The 16,505-nt window shown below is 38.0% G+C and overlaps 1 protein-coding gene across 4 annotated transcripts; it reads right to left on the bottom strand.

Annotated features, from left to right (window-relative positions):
• Positions 1–157: 157 nt before the first annotated feature.
• On the bottom strand, positions 158–13,551 carry taf15 (TAF15 RNA polymerase II, TATA box binding protein (TBP)-associated factor). 4 transcript variants are annotated; one of them, XM_074641800.1, is made up of 18 exons: positions 13,390–13,550; positions 12,082–12,106; positions 11,208–11,241; positions 11,018–11,099; positions 10,346–10,408; positions 8,868–8,925; positions 8,255–8,406; positions 8,174–8,206; positions 7,842–8,043; positions 5,402–5,436; positions 4,815–4,847; positions 4,290–4,399; positions 3,025–3,154; positions 2,789–2,938; positions 2,588–2,672; positions 2,390–2,478; positions 1,704–1,863; positions 158–608 (listed from the first exon to the last, which is right to left on the bottom strand). In XM_074641800.1, the coding sequence occupies exons 1-18, from the start codon at positions 13,397–13,399 to the stop codon at positions 569–571; spliced, it is 1,491 nt and encodes a 496-aa protein (XP_074497901.1). In that variant the 5' UTR covers positions 13,400–13,550; the 3' UTR covers positions 158–568. The 4 variants fall into 4 exon arrangements, with proteins under 4 accessions (XP_074497901.1, XP_074497904.1, XP_074497902.1 ...); XM_074641803.1 differs by having other exon boundaries at positions 2,813–2,938; XM_074641801.1 differs by having other exon boundaries at positions 1,704–1,864; positions 2,394–2,478; positions 13,390–13,549.
• Between the last annotated feature and the right edge of the window lie 2,954 nt (positions 13,552–16,505).

Below are 16,505 nucleotides of genomic sequence, written 5' to 3'. Positions count from 1 at the left end.
GAGTCTGAACAGTGTAGCCACACGCGAGCGGGCATTGGAAACCGACCTGGTAGATTTATACGCTTAAAGAGTTACAAACAGTCCCTTTAAATGTCTGGCTGTATAAAAATAGTATTTGCAGATAATGGGGTATAAACTCACACAAAGCACAAAGAGAAAAGATCACAGTTTTTTAATATTTTGAAAAAAAAGAACCCAAGTAAAACACTTAATCCGTTCATACAAAACAATGATACGAAGTCTACCTCACAAAAACATCTGCAACTAGAATCTGAGAGGAAATTAAAAAGATGTACAAAGAAATAAAACCAAAACAAAAAAGCAGAGAAAAAAAAAACCAAAACATTTGACAGCATGCCAATCAGCCCCAGAGTCCCTTTACAGTAGCTCAACACACCCGTCCCTCGCTCAGACGAGCAGTAATAGTTAGGATGCACTGGCTACAAAAAAAAGGTGCACAAATCAGAACGTCTGATCCCGGTCCTTTCCCCCCCCTCAGTTTTCCCAAACTAAACCCTCCCCTCCATGGCGAACTCGTGGGCTGAGATGGTTTCCGTCTGCTCAACACTTAGTATGGCCGCTCTCTTCTGTCGTCTCTACGGTCACCTCTGCAAAGAAGAGACAAAATATGTCGGTTACCAGCTAGCAACATCCCCCTTTGTCATTGAATTAACCGCCATCGTCTGAACGACAGATATGAGAGTGAGTCCTCATTCACCTTTTAAATTTGTAAATGGATTTGCTTTCAATAAAAAGCAGACCGTCCTTCCTCCAACAACCCCTCGATTAACGCAGCACTTCACCTTCACTGAGCAGCAATATATCAATTTGCAAATAGCCGAGACCCTCGAAGGACACCAAAATATTGAGTGAAGGGTGTACCATGAATATTTAGACACACTTGGATTCTTAATGAGCAGGGAGTTAAAATGGCTCTTTGGTTTAAGAGTCTTGGTGTCAGGATGGACTGAATACCCAATTTGGGAAAGTGACAAAATTAAGTACACACTTTTAAATTAACTTGATTTAAGTGCTGTTGAACACTATTCCTCTTCAAAGCCAGAAAATAAAAATGTAACCGTCACAGAAAAAGATGTTACCGTCTCTTCCGAGTTTAAAAAGGCAGTGGTGTTTTGATGTAGGGCTGCAACTAGCGATTATTTTCATTTTCGATTTCTTTCTCGATTACTTATTTGGTCTATGAAATGTCAGAAAATGGTGAAAAATGTCAATCAGCGTTTCCCAAAGCCCAAGATGATGTCTTCAAATGTCTCGTTTTGTCCACAACTCAAAGATATTCAGTTTACTGTCATAGAGAAGTAAAGAAACCAGAAAATATTCACATTTAAGAAGCTGGAATCAGAATTTTACTCTTAAAAAATGACTCGAACCGATTAATCATTAAAATAGTTGGCGATTAATTTAATAGTTGACAAGTAATCAAGTATTATATCCTTTCCTGAGAGTATACAGTATAATATAAAGATTGGTGTATAGCACACTATGGTATCCAGTTAGTATGTAGTGTGAAACTGGGACAGAGCACATCTTTAGTCATTTGTTGACTAATCTCAGGCAGGCTGCGCCCCATTGTGGTCACATGATCAAACTACATCAGCAAAGATATCCTCTTGCAGAAGGTCAGCTTACATGTCAAATGTACACAATGTGAAAACCCCCCCCAAAAAAAGGATTTAACCAACCTTCCTCCCATTTTGTAACCCCCTCCGAATCCGCCACCTCCGCCGTAGCCTCCACGGTCTCCCCCACGGTCTCCTCCACGGTCTCCACCACGGAAACCTCCACCACGACCTCTGAAGCCACCGCCTCGGTCACCGCCATAACCACCTCTGCCTCCACGGTCTGCAAACACAGTCACAAATATTATGTCAGACAACAGGCACTGGACAGACATGCTGTTGATACAACAATTTTCTTCAGTATTGAAATTAAATTAACCCTTTAAAAAAAAAAAAAAACTGATTTCCCACGGGAAATTGCACGATCCTGTTTAAAATCGATCCAAAATAAAAAACATAATAGCTAAAGCATTCATTCTTTTTGCAGCAGAAAGCTAAGGCTTCCGTCTTTCATGTCATCACGTTGTACGCTCATGATGACGTCTTTAAGTCGCGTTACATGCAGAACATACGAAACTATCCAGCCGCCTTTGCACTCGATCTGCTCGTTAAAATGAGCAGATCTCCAAAACTAAAAAATGTGTTTAGTTCAAATAACTTATTGAGAGTTAAGAAATATTTAAGATCTTTATGTCTTGTGTGTTTATTTAGTAACATTTTGGGAAAAGACTTCACAGTAAGGATGAACACCAATGCAGGCACTGGCAGACCATCTCTATTGCAGAGTTCAAAGGGTTAAAAGCACTCACCTCCACCTCCGAATCCTCCATCTCCTGGTTTCGGAGCGCCACACTTGTTACACTCGTGCCGCCGTGCAAAATTCATGTTGCCACAAGAGCTGAGGACAAATCAAATGGATATATTATACATTAAAAAACGCACCAATGAGGCCAAGTGAGTCCCTTCTGCTGTATATTAATAAGCATTTACATAAAAAGCAAACAAACCTGTTGGGACAGGGCCAGTCTCCTCCTTTAATGTCAAAGTTGGGTCCTCCTCCGCCTCCTCCTCCACCGCCACGACCTCTGAAACCTGAAAGCGACGGACAATTAGTCAAAAACTTCAGAAGCAGCCACACTAACAAGAACTTCAATCTTTAAGATATTTGACTGCTATATGAGCCCTGAGACAGCTGGTTCAACACCTACCTCCTCCTCGTCCCCCTCTTCCACCACCTCCTGCTCCTCCCCCTGCTCCTCCTGCTCCTCCTGCTCCTCCTGCTGCTCCTCCTCTCTGTGTGAACTCAGCTCTGCGGGTGGCAAATGATACTTTGATGGGTTTGCCGTTGAACTCCTTGCCTGCAATGAAACATAATCAGTCAGAGGGACCCTGAATGATACGAGTGCATGATTAGAGAAATTGAAAAATACGCCAGTGCGCTTACCATCAAACCAGTCAATAGCAGCTTTGGCAGAGGGCGGGTCATCAAATGACACTGTACACTCTCCCTTTGGCTGACCGGTGGCCTTGTCAGTGTAGATGTTGATCATTAGCTGGGCAGTCTTCTTGTTTACCTAAAAGCACAAAAATTGAAGACCGGATTCTCAGTGCTTACGGTTTGCATTTATCATTTCTACACCTGCTTGGGCTAGGTGGCAGGTATTCACAGGAAGAGGTTAACGCTCAACAAAATCTTAATGCTACTGGTTCAAAGGATAAAGAGCTACAACAATCTGATGCAGGGAAGATGTATCGAGTACCTAATTTTTATGAAGACTTTTTGTGACATTGATTTGCTCCAAAAATACTAATGTACCTAGGGGTGGGCGATATATTGAATATACTCAATGTATTCTGGCTTGTTCTACGTGGGATGTAGTAAATTACTATATCGGCAACACCGAGTGTAAATATTGTAATTTTTTTAAGTCACCGGCATGAGACTCGCTTTGGCGTTTCACTTCTCCCATGGCGCTCTCCCTCTCTCCTGGGCGAGTGTGTGTGTGTGTGGCGTATAAGCATGAATGTGCGTATGGGGCGTGTGTGTTTGTATCTAGAGTGAAGCAGGGAACAGGGAAAGAGCCTGGAGAGAGTTGAAGAAGTGAAGTGCCGAAGCGAGTTTATACCTGTTGAGGTTGGAAACGGTGATGAAGATGCCTGCCTCAACCATGAAAAAGACATTACCGCTTTTTTAATAATCGCCACGGTCTCTGCACATGGGACATACTGTTTTTAAACTGCCCGTTGGAAGAATGAACATGTAAGAGTCTGTCCATTCTGGATAAAAAGCTCTGTCTTCTGTTGTCTCGTCTCTCCCGTGTGTGTATCTCACTCAGCATAGATTTGATTGTCTGAGTAGCATCACGTGATAATATTTACAATGTAAATAATTGGTCTGTGAGTTTCTGGGCTGCAAAGACTAGAAAAGCTGTGCCGGTTAAAATAGAAACACCTTTCAATTTTATAATTCTCAATTTATCAGTTATAGGTCCATTATATATCGTATATCGCGATATAGCCTAAAAATATTGAGATACTATTTATAAGCCATATTGCCCAGCCCTAAATGTCACATTAAAGTAACAAACTAGAGATAAATTTAGAAAGTAGCGGTAGAAACATTGGCTGTTTAATCAAGTCTCCAACGTCATTAAGATGCATGTTGCTGTGTAAATGGAGTGAGAATGTGCCAAGAGTCTAACTCAGTACCTTGATGATGCCAATTTGCTTGAAGTAGTCACCGATTTCCTGAACTGTGGCTTCTTCTGCCAGTCCCTGAACAAAAATGGTGTTGTTGTCAGAGTTGTCCTGCTCACCAGCTGTGGAAGAGATAAAAAAATGCAAGCAATGATTATATTGGACATCTAACAAAAATAAAATAGTGTGAAGTGTGAGAATGAAGTGTATTGTAGGATATCACAAATAATCATATCCATATGGGAAACCATGGCAACTCATTGCTTTTTCATAATATATACATTTGCAGAAACAATCAGGAACTTTGAGAATATCCATTTACAGTTTATAACAAACCATATCTCATTAACTTGAACATTTTTGCTAAATCCTTGAAGTTCCTGAAGTTATGATCCAACTCATTACAACTGAAAATATAATTTGTGATATTGACGCTCTAATATCAGATTACAGTGACTGGACTGATTTTGAATTAGAGCCCATTGATCAGTACAAACTCTGGTTATTTAATTAGGTAACGTTCAAATAGAGTCTTACCTGGTTCATCCCTTGAGTCGAAGTCTCGAGAGCCTGTAAAACAGAGGAGAGGGTGGAGGAGAACACTTGAGCAGGGAAACTTAAAAACCGTTGCACTGTTTCACACAAATAATTATAAACTTCATCCCTATCAATGCATAATGATAAAAAAAATTAAACAAATGTCCATGTTTACAGCTCTCTGATGGGTGTTTTCATACCGTTGCATCACATACCAACAACGTGCAACAAGAACAGAAGTGTTCTGGTTTTTTTGAGCTTACACCAGAAATGAAAACAACCAAAAAAGTCTCCAGTTTTAGAAAGTTTTCCTTTTTCGTCCTGGGAGCACCTCATGTCATTTACAATCAGCCCTCGTCTTCATGCAACAATACCATAACTTTACAACTCAGGCTCCATGTTCTTTACCATATCTGAAGTCATCTAAGAGAAACCCTGCTAAGAATAATAGGTGGAGTCCCTTTGGGATCTGGACATGAAAATGGTGGCATTCACCAATTTTTTTTTTTTTAAATCCCCCTCTTTTCTTTTTTCTAACTCAAGTTCTTTCCTCCCCCACCGACACAGTTCTGATGCTCGTCACTTACCACCGTAATTTTTGTAGCCACCACGGTCACCACCTCTGCAGAGGAAAAATTGGAGATATGATGGCTTTTCCTTTGTCCCAACTGAGAGCTCAAAGCTCCCCTACATCCCCATCAGTATGCACTCCTGCCAGGGTGTGCGACTATGGTGGAAATGTCTCACACGAGGAATACGTTAGTCTTTGACATTAGAGATCAATGAACAGACGACTAGGCAGCTCTGACTGAACAATCAGGTAGACGAGTGAAGACATCATCACATCTCGGTCACCATTTACAATGAATTTGGTACTTTTTACATGACCAGATTGGATACTAAGAGCCGGTAAACCAGCTGAATTTTTTAAATGAGAAGCCGAATTGGTGTGAAGGGGTGTAGCAACTGATAAGCAATCTTCCACTGAGTGCGTTAATGAGATCCTTTAACTGAGGTCCAAGTTTTAGTTCAGTCACTCTGAACACCTGTAGTATAAAATGTAGATCCATGTTAACACAGCACACATGTTCGCCATTGTCAAATATACAACACTTGAATGAAACCTGTTTGAATGTGAAGCAGCTGAAGATGTGGCTCCAGGTCTAAGGGCATCGTTTCAGTGGAGTTTCCATTGTTCAAAAACTAACATGTGGTACTCGGAGCACAAGAAACACCAAAATTGAATTTCTGGCAATTGAAAAAGTATGGCTGCTGGAGATTTAAACTTTGATAAAAATATGAAAGCACAAAAAAAAAAAATCCTCTCTGGATCAAGGTCAAATTTGACAGAAAAGCTCTTGCCTGAATTAAAAAGGGCTTTCACTGGTAGAACAAATAACACATTGTTGTGCCAGTCGCCTCCACAATGACCTAGTGGACCAACATGTGAAGTTTTTAGGTCGTACAAAAGTCGGTCTCAAAATAATTACAATGCATATTTTTCTCCACTCCTCAAACACATGAGCAGACGGGCACCTTAGCTAGAATCTCTTCAAAACTGAGAAGTGCTACTTTTTTCAGCTCCTAAAAAGGGTAAAGCCACAGAGTCATAGTATGCATCTCAGTGTGGAGCACAAGATTTCCATGTGTAAGAAAGCACTTAATGAATGATGTGCTGCAGTGTTGTTCTCCTTACAGAAACATCTGGTTGAGTAGAGCTCTTCATTTCTCTCCCAATACTATACAGCCTCTAAAAAATGACACATGGTCTGTCCTCCTGGCTGATATAAAACTGTCGACGTTCTGTTGCAGAATGGACAAAACCGTCCAAATGTCTGGGATAATATGGTTGCGCAACCGGGTCTGTGGTGCCAAGGGTTGCAAAATCCCAGGAAAATTCTAAGTGGAAACCTTCCATGGGAATTAATGGGAAATAAAATGTAAACAGGGGTTATCTGTTCAGGCTATATATACACTGTCATATGCAGATAGAAGCTAACCTTTTGCCATAGCATAAGCAGACAATTCATTAATGCACCAAATAAATCCATGAATTTGTCAAATGCCAACTCTCTCATTCCGTGTGTTAAGTTATAAACTGTGTACTTTGGGCTACTATCTGCTGGTTAACTGACGTATGAAAGTATAAAATATATAGTCACTCCATTAACATAATCAAAACTTACATAAAAGCATGTAGTCCTCTGCATGCACAGTGCATTCTCCAATCACATGTGCAGCCCACACTACTGCACTGTCTGAGCCAAAGGGTTAATTCTTATTTAATGGAATGCCAATTATCTGTACATGTGATAGAGAGTGCGCTGCTGAATGCAGTTCATGATTATACTTCAGTTTAACAGGCAACACATGCCATAAGAGCTAGTATTTTTGTATGTGCATTTCTCCACTAAATTAGTTCAATAATAATAATAATAATAAGAGAAAGGTATAATTTTATATTGAAATTGTGGAAAAATTCCCAAATTTCCAAGCTTAATTTCCCTTGGAAATTGTCAGACCCTTTGCAACCCTATTTGTGCAGACATGTTCAGTCTCCATTCATTTACTTAAGACCCCAATGATAACGAGTAGATCCTCAGTGGGCCAAACATTCATCTCTAACCTTTAATCAACCACCACTTATGCCTGTTTACCGATCATTTGATCTTAACAGCAATGTGGATTTGACACCAGCATGTTTCCTGTATAAAAACTTCAGGTGAATCCGATTTCGGGGGGGAAAAAATCGTACGGTTCAGGCACCTGGAGCACAATGCAGAGGGTTGGTGAATATTACCTGTGTGAACAACTTTGGATGAATCCAGTTTTGGGAGAAAAAAAAGAAAAAAAAAAAAGAAATACCAGAGTTTTGAGATCTGGAGCACAAAGCAGATGGTTGGTGAAAATCATCTATGTGGGTGGTTTGTAGTTGATGAGTGATGATGTGTTGAGTGACAACAAGTCATGTCTCATATTTCACAGTGTATAGAGGTACCTTGGGGGTAGTGGCACTATGCAACTTACCCCATACCAGGATCTCCACCCCTTCCGCCACGGTCGTATCCAGCACTGCGGTCATATCCACCACTGCCACTGCGGTCAAAACCGCCACGGTCATAGCCACCGCCCTCGCCGCCACCACGGCCTCGGCCTCTGAAGCCACCTCCGCCTTCGGAACGGTCTCCTTGGTCACGTCCAAACCTCCCACCCTGACCACCGCTTTCACCTGGTTTTCAGAAAGATTCATTGAGCAACTACGCAACCTGACTTATGAGACAGCACATTTGTGTCTCATTCATAAGTACTTACAGAACACACATGTAGTCTATATTATTTAAAAAGCCAGTTATCTGTACCGTCACTCCATCTTCCATAGCTGCTGCCGCCGCCGCCACCAGCACTGCCGCCACCAGCAGTGCCGCCACCGCTGCCGCCGCGACTGCTGTCGCCGCCACTACCACCACCGCCTTGCCCCTGGCTACCATAGGAGCTTTGCTGACCATAGCTGTTTCCTCCTTGACCCTGGCTACCATAGGAACCTTGCTGCCCATAAGACGACGACGACGATGTTGTTGTCTTGTCGCCATACCTTGAAGTAGTTTTAGCAAAGAGTTACAGTTAGCACAACAGAGATACCAAATAATTGAATCTATTAATGAGTTGTTTTCATCTTTCATCATCAGGGAGTTAAAAAAAGCAGTTGTCAACCATGAAGTGGAGCTGTAAATGACAATATTAATCATTAGTCAAATTAAAACTATATTGCATAATTGATTTGCTGGTTTACATGACTTGCATTTCAGTTTTCTACAAATACAATTTTGCCTCTGGGTTTATCAAATGTGTTACAATATGCTGTATAGTTTTGTATTATGTTGTTTAATAATGCTCCGATTCTGGTATGTTATAATGTTTTAGAATATTTTACATCTTGATATTAATAAGCCATTATGGGGCAAAGAATGTCAGTGAGAATCACGCGCCCCAGAAAAATCACAGTACTGATACAAATTAATAAAGTCCCTGAACAATGCAATATTGGTGCCTTACCCAGTTGGCGCTTGTCCGTAACTATCAGTGCTCTGTGGCTGAGACTGGCCATAACCATCTGTCAAAGAGAAAATTCACAAAATTGAGAAAAATCTAATTTCTTTCAAAACAAAGCATTGTTGCATGCAATAAAGTGAATCAAATATGTTACTAAACAACAAAACAAAAAAGCATCTTGAATTCTTCTGTGACTTTTCTATGGTAGTGGTTCTCAACCTTTTTAGTGTCAAAGACCCCTAATTTCATACACATTAGGTCATAGACACCCATTTGATAAGAGTTTGGTTGTTAGATACGAGTAAGACCAGAATTCTCTAGTTGTCAACTACATTTGAGGAGATAACCATGGAGGAAGTGAAAGCTATGATCAGACTAGTCACTCTTGTTATTCTTACTCAAATTGGGCTCACTTCTATAGTGAATTAAAATATCTAAAATAAACTATTCCCCATTTTTCTGGGGACCCAGATCCCTGGTTGAGAACCAATATGGCTAAAGCAAGTATTCTAAGCCACAATATCTTCAAGTGACTTCATACTGGATACACGAGTGACTGTCATTTAACTGAACACCTCCCCTTTTGGAGGCAATCTCATAGGTTGGTTGGCCTAATAAATATTGACAATGTAAGCAATTAAGAAGGCATCAGTGCAATGCACCAATCATTGCTATTATCTTAAATACACATATACTATCCACCTTATTCTCAGGGGTGTTACTGTAAAAATGATTATGTCTTTAACTTCCCATGAGGTATCAGAAGTAGCAGTACGCTAGTTAGTCCCATAGGCTAACCATAGTGGCTAACCACCAAAGGCGCTTCTTTTGAAAAGTAATTCACCTTCATTTTACAAAATCCCGCTTTATTTTTCACAGATATTTAACGAACGTTAAATTGGCATTTTCTAAAATGTCCTTGCGGAGCTGTGGTAAGGTGTTCCGTACACTTTATGCCCGTCAGCACTCCTCTGTTGTTAAGAGACAGACAAGCTTGTTTGTGTGCTCATTCTCCAGGGGATTATCTATTAGACAGTCTACACTTTGACTGATGTCGTTTGGACCAAATGGTGGAGGTCTCTTGCTTGGTCGGGAATGAAAGAGGGGGAACTGACGATGACACGCCTATAAATGTTATGCACGATCCGGAAATATTTATTCAGCGATCGGCAGAAAAACTGTATCTGTACGGAACATCGTTAGTGTACAGAATATAGTTAGTGTACGTTAGTCGGGCTACGAAAGAGCAGCGTAGAAGCGATGTCAGGTCCTTAAAAGGACTGACAGCAGTGCCAGGAGAACATCAGCTATGATTTGATGTGTAGGGAGGACACATCATTGTAGCGTTGGTTTAATGACAGCCAGTTACTTTCCCTATTTTCTGTAGTTTAAAATGTAAGGCAGTTCATGGCACGGAGTGCATGGCAGCATTACACTACAAATAGTTTAAGTACGGTTACCTGTGTAGGATAAAAACAAACCTTTGTTACTGTAGAAGTCCTGATCTGCGTCAGAGCTTTTCACATTGTTGATCGTTTCACCGTCTGTATCAACGGAGTCAATAAATTAGCTAAATATGCTAGTGTAGGTTATCTGAGGCCACTTCTTCAGGTGAGCTATAATAATAATAATAATAATAATAATAATAATAATAGGTGGTGTTCACACGTTTTACTAGATTTTTTTATACAGGTCGCTCTAGGAGAGACAATTAGCGTTGCTGGAAAACGATTCAGTGACATGACGCGCCGGAATACGGACACAATTCACGCAAGGCATCATGGGCCCTTGCCCATCAGTACCTAAACGACCTTCTACACCCCTACACTCCATCCCGGAAACTACGATCCTCTGACCCTGGTCTGCTCTCCACCTCCCACACCCGGCTGAGAACATTAGGCGACAGAGCCTTCAGCGTCACGGCCTGCGCCCTCTCTCCCTCCTGAAATAAGAAATGCTTCATCCCTGGATACTTTCAAAAAACACCTCAAGCAGCACCTGTTCATCAAGGCCTATGATCTCAGCTGACTCTTCCTACACGTCACTCTCATTAATTACTTAGCTATAGTTTCTCCTCCGTGTTATTTATTAGTATGATTTTGTGTGCCCCCTTTGTAAAGCGTACTTGGGTTTCTGAAAGGCGCTATAGATACCTTGTGATGCTGCGCCTTGCTGTCCATAGCCGGCGTAACCCTGTCCCCCATAAGAGCCACTGCCATTTCCTTGTCCATAACCCTGTCAATCAGGAAGCACAGTTAGACAGAGTATAATCAAAAAGTAAAAACTGATTTAAAAACTGTTACAGCTAACAGACTGATAGTAACTTGGTGTAAAATGTCTTACCTGTCCACTCTGCTGGCCGCCATATGACCCATAGCTACAAAAACACATGATAGAAGCAGTTAACTTCCGTTTTCTGTTGCATACAAAAACTCACTTTGTGTGTGTCTCTCCGTGGTTACATGTAAAGCATGCTTTGAATAATAATAATAATGTTTACAACAGTTAATCTATAACATTACATAAACTGGGGGGAAACATTTCGGAAACTTGTGTTTGGTCGATTATTTCTGTTGTTACAATGCTAATTGGCATTGTATTTTACATGGTTTGAAAGCCTGTTTATTTACCTTCACAATGATGTCCAACTTGTAAGGATCATGCATTTGTGGGATGAGCAGCACAACTGATTATGTGGGTAGCACCCAAGAAAACTACCCACATAATCAGCTGTGCTGCTCATCCCACAAATGCATGATCCTTACAAGTTGGCCATCATTGTGAAGGTGAATAAACAGGCTTTCCAACGATGTAAAATACAAAGTCAATTAGCATTGGAACAACAGAGAAATAATCCAACAAACACAAGTTTCCAAACTCCCCCCCCCCCCCAGTTTACTTCCCTTAATGCTTTACTGTGAGTGTAATAATGACAAACCTGAGCTTAGAGTGTTGTGTTGTTGACAAATGCATTGCTATGTTTGTTGAGCTGTTACCTCAAGCTTTCTTTAATTCTTATGTATCCAATGGAGAAACCACTTTTAATGGGTCACACAGTACTTCATTGTTTCATCTAATTGTTCTCAATTATCATGTTTAATGTCATTCTGATTAAGACAAATAGGTAAGGCACATTGTTTGGCAAGTTTCTGAACTCCCCCCGCCCCCCAGTTTATATAGGAGATTAATGTGAGGCTTGTTTTGTTTGTGCATTTACCTTTGTGAGCCACCGTAGCCTGAATCTGAAAGAGGAATAAAACAATAGTTTAACATTAATACAAAGAATTTAGTTATTAGAGCAAAAGTGAGAAAGGGGTTGGGAATTATAAGTTTTACTTCTACCTACTCCTTTTTGGACACTATTACTCTTGTTTTGTTTGTTATTATTTTGTATCTGTTTTTATTTATTTTTATATTCAAAATAAAGTCTTTCATTCAAGAACTTTTTTTCTAAAAAAAAATGTGTAAAATATCAAATTGACTAAACAGATTATGCAGTTTGAAGACAGAAAAAGTAGGAACAGCTAAGTTAGCTGCACGCCTTTCTATAAGCTGTCTATGTACATGGAGGTTTGTTTACTTATTTATACATTTCACCCCTTATTTGTTTCCCCAAACTTATTAAAATGTACGAATTTATTTCTGTATTCTTTCCTTTATGCATCTTTTTTTCTCATTTCTTTATGCATTTCTGCCTCATTATGCCAATGAGGGGGCTGTTTCTCAATGTGTGTCATGAGGTCAGAGCATACAAATAAATACAATTTAAAAAGAAATATAAAAAAATATATATATATATATATAATATATATATATAATAGAGAATAAAGAAATGCAAAAATAAATTAATTAATTTAAAAATGTATTAAAAAAAAAATCTTAAATAAATAAAAAGGAAAATTAAACAGAAGAGTAAATAAATAAGGGAATTAATACAAAGATTAATAAATAAAAGGAGCTAATTAAAACAATGACAAAATGAAACAAACTACTTACAGATCAAAGAATAAACAGTATATTAATAAAATAGCACATTTATCTCACCTATCAGCAAAAAAACAAGTATACCATACCAGCAGTAGGAGCAAAGCGTTGAAATAAAGATAAAACGTGATAAAGTAATGTGAAGTCGACAGCAGGCCCAGATGTCACCACGCCACTCCAGTAACAAGAAAAATGGCGGTCAGTGTGGTCTCGGGCTCTGGCTAAATCCTGAAACAACCTAACATAGATTTATAAATACAGTCCATCCTCTGGGGCAGATTCATTTAAACCACATGGGTTGAATATAAATATTGCTTGTTCTAAAACAACATTTGTGTGAGTATTTTAAAAGGTTTCTAGTTCTTTAGAGAATCAAAAGCATCGGTATAAACAAAGACGAGCCACGCTCCAGGAGTTAGACGGAGCCGTTCCTTCTTCTCGGCCTCGCGGTTAGCCGCTACTTTAGCTCAAAATGCTATTATTATACGTATTTTACCCACTATCTACTATCTGTATATAATAAATAACATGCTAGACTTACCAGTGGCCATTCTGTGACGTTGTATGTGTGGTTAAAAATACAATGAAGTGTTGTTTTCTCGTGATTAGCTGATAAAAACCCTGGTTGACATCGACGCAGCGCAGCAGAATGTAGAGATGAAACACTCTGCGACACACTTCCCTTATTCAGACCTTCTTCTTCTGCTTCCTGTTCAGAGCTGCTGCTACTCACGGATACCTCACCACACCGCCACCTACTGGTGAGAGAGAGACAATACAATACAATACAATACAGTACAATACAGTACAATACAATACAATACAGTACAATACAATACAATACAATACAATACAATACAGTACAATACAATACAATACAATACAATACAATACAATACAATACAGTACAATACATTATAATACAATACAATACAATACAGTACAATACAATACACCATGGCCTAGGACTGGGGTCAGCAACCTTTACTATCAAAAGAGACACATTTTAGGCAAAAATAATAATAAAAGAAATCTGAGATTTCGAGGATAAAGTCAGAATATTATGAGAAAAAAAGTCGTAATATTACGAGAATAAAGTCATAACTTTAGGAGAAAAAAAGGCAGAAGTTTACGAGAATAAAGTCATAAATTTACGAGAAAAAAGTCGTAATGTTACGAGAATAAAGTCATTACTTTAGGTGAAAAAAGTCGTAATATTACGAGAATAAAGTCATAAATCTACGAGAAAAAAGTCGGAATGTTACGAGAATAAAGTCATAACTTTACGAGAAAAAAGTCGTAATGTTACGAGAATAAAGTCATAACTTTAGGTGAAAAAAAGTCAGAAGTTTACGAGAATAAAGCCATAAATTTACGAGAAAAAAGTCATAATATTACGAGAATAAAGTCATTACTTTAGGTGAAAAAAGTCATAATATTACGAGAATAAAGTCATAAATCTACGAGAAAAAAGTCGGAATGTTACGAGAATAAAGTCATAACTTTACGAGAAAAAAGTCGGAATGTTACGAGAATAAAGTCATAACTCTAGGTGAAAAAAAGTCAGAAGTTTACGAGAATAAAGTCATAAATTTACGAGAAAAAAAGTTGGAATAATACAAGAATAAAGTCATAACTTAACGAGAAGAAAGTTGTAATATTACGAAAATAAAGTCATCACTTTCGGAGAAAAAAAGGCAGAAGTTTACGAGAATAAAGTCATAAATGTACGAGAATAAAGTCATCGCTTTAGGAGAAAAAAAGGCAGAAGTTTACGAGAATAAAGTCATAAATATACGAGAATAAAGTCATCACTTTAGAAGAAAAAAAGGCAGAAGTTTACGAGAATAAAGTCATAAATTTACAAGCAAAAAGTTGTAATATTACGAGAATAAAGTCATAACTTTACGCTAAAAAAAGTCAGAAGTTTACGAGAATAAAGTCATAAATTTACGAGAAAAAAGCAGAAGTTTACGAGAATAAAGTCATAAATCTACGAGAAAAAAGTCGGAATGTTACGAGAATAAAGTCATAACTTTACGAGAAAAAAGTCGGAATGTTACGAGAATAAAGTCATAACTCTAGGTGAAAAAAAGTCAGAAGTTTACGAGAATAAAGTCATAAATTTACGAGAAAGAAAGTTGTAATAATACAAGAATAAAGTCATAACTTAACGAGAAGAAAGTTGTAATATTACGAGAATAAAGTCATCACTTTCGGAGAAAAAAAGGCAGAAGTTTACGAGAATAAAGTCATAAATGTACGAGAATAAAGTCATCGCTTTAGGAGAAAAAAAGGCAGAAGTTTACGAGAATAAAGTCATAAATATACAAGAATAAAGTCATCACTTTAGAAGAAAAAAAGGCAGAAGTTTACGAGAATAAAGTCATAAATTTACAAGCAAAAAGTTGTAATATTACGAGAATAAAGTCATAACTTTACGCTAAAAAAAGTCAGAAGTTTACGAGAATAAAGTCATAAATTTACGAGAAAAAAGCAGAAGTTTACGAGAATAAAGTCATAAATCTACGAGAAAAAAGTCGTAATATTACGAGAATAAAGTCATTACTTTAGGTGAAAAAAGTCGGAATGTTATGAGAATAAAGTCATAACTTTACGAGAAAAAAGTCGTAATGTTACGAGAATATAGTCATAAGTTTAGGAGAAAAAAGTCGCAATGTTACGAGAATAAAGTCATAACTTTAGGTGAAAAAGTCAGAAGTTTACGAGAATAAAGTCATAAATTTACGAGAAAAAAAGTCGTAATATTACGAGAATAAAGTCATAACTTTACGAGAAAAAAGTCGTAATGTTACGAGAATATAGTCATAACTTTACGAGAAAAAAGTCGTAATGTTACGAGAATGAAGTCATAACTTTAGGAGAAAAAAAGGCAGAAGTTTACGAGAATAAAGTCATAATTTTACAAGAAAAAAGTTGTAATATTACGAGAATAAAGTCATAACTTTACGCAACAAAAAGTCAGAAGTTTACGAGAATAAAGTCATAACTTTACGAGAAAAAAGTTGTAATATTACGAGAAAAAAGAAAATAACACGTAAAATTACTACTTTATATTATGACTTTATTCTCATAATAATACAACTTTTTTTACTCGTAAACTTAGGACTTTATTCTCGTAATACTATGACTTTAAATGAAAATGTAAACAAAACAACAGTTATTCATTTCCACTAATTCTTAAAAAAAAAATCCACAGCGAGCCACTGGAGAGGAGCTAAAGAGCCTCATGTGGCTCCAGAGCCTCAGGTTGCTGACCCCTGGCCTAGAACAGAACTGCAGTTTGTGTGCTCTTTTGTCAGTTTTAAAAGATTAAATATTAGTGTATGTGTATGGTGGTATGTGTCTTGTGTGATGTGTATTTGATTGTATTTCCATATTTGTAGTGTATTGTGGTTTTATCATATAGAAAGCTGTATATTTTAATTATATATATATTATATTATATATGCCAGCTAAATCACTCTGAGAATGACATAATCTTGCGGTTGTCTAAGGATCAGATTTAGCACTACACGGTACCAATCACAGCTGTGGAGGCACTGGTATAGTTCTTTATATGTAAGGCATTGATGTATGTATATATTTATAATAATATTTTTATTATTTTTTTATATGTCCCAGTTGGAAAAACAC

Source organism: Sebastes fasciatus, chromosome 7, assembly GCF_043250625.1.
Source record: "Sebastes fasciatus isolate fSebFas1 chromosome 7, fSebFas1.pri, whole genome shotgun sequence".
In the NCBI taxonomy this organism is placed as follows: domain Eukaryota; kingdom Metazoa; phylum Chordata; class Actinopteri; order Perciformes; family Sebastidae; genus Sebastes; species Sebastes fasciatus.
Note: the sequence above shows the minus strand (reverse complement) of the source record. Positions and strands in the feature narration are given on the sequence as shown.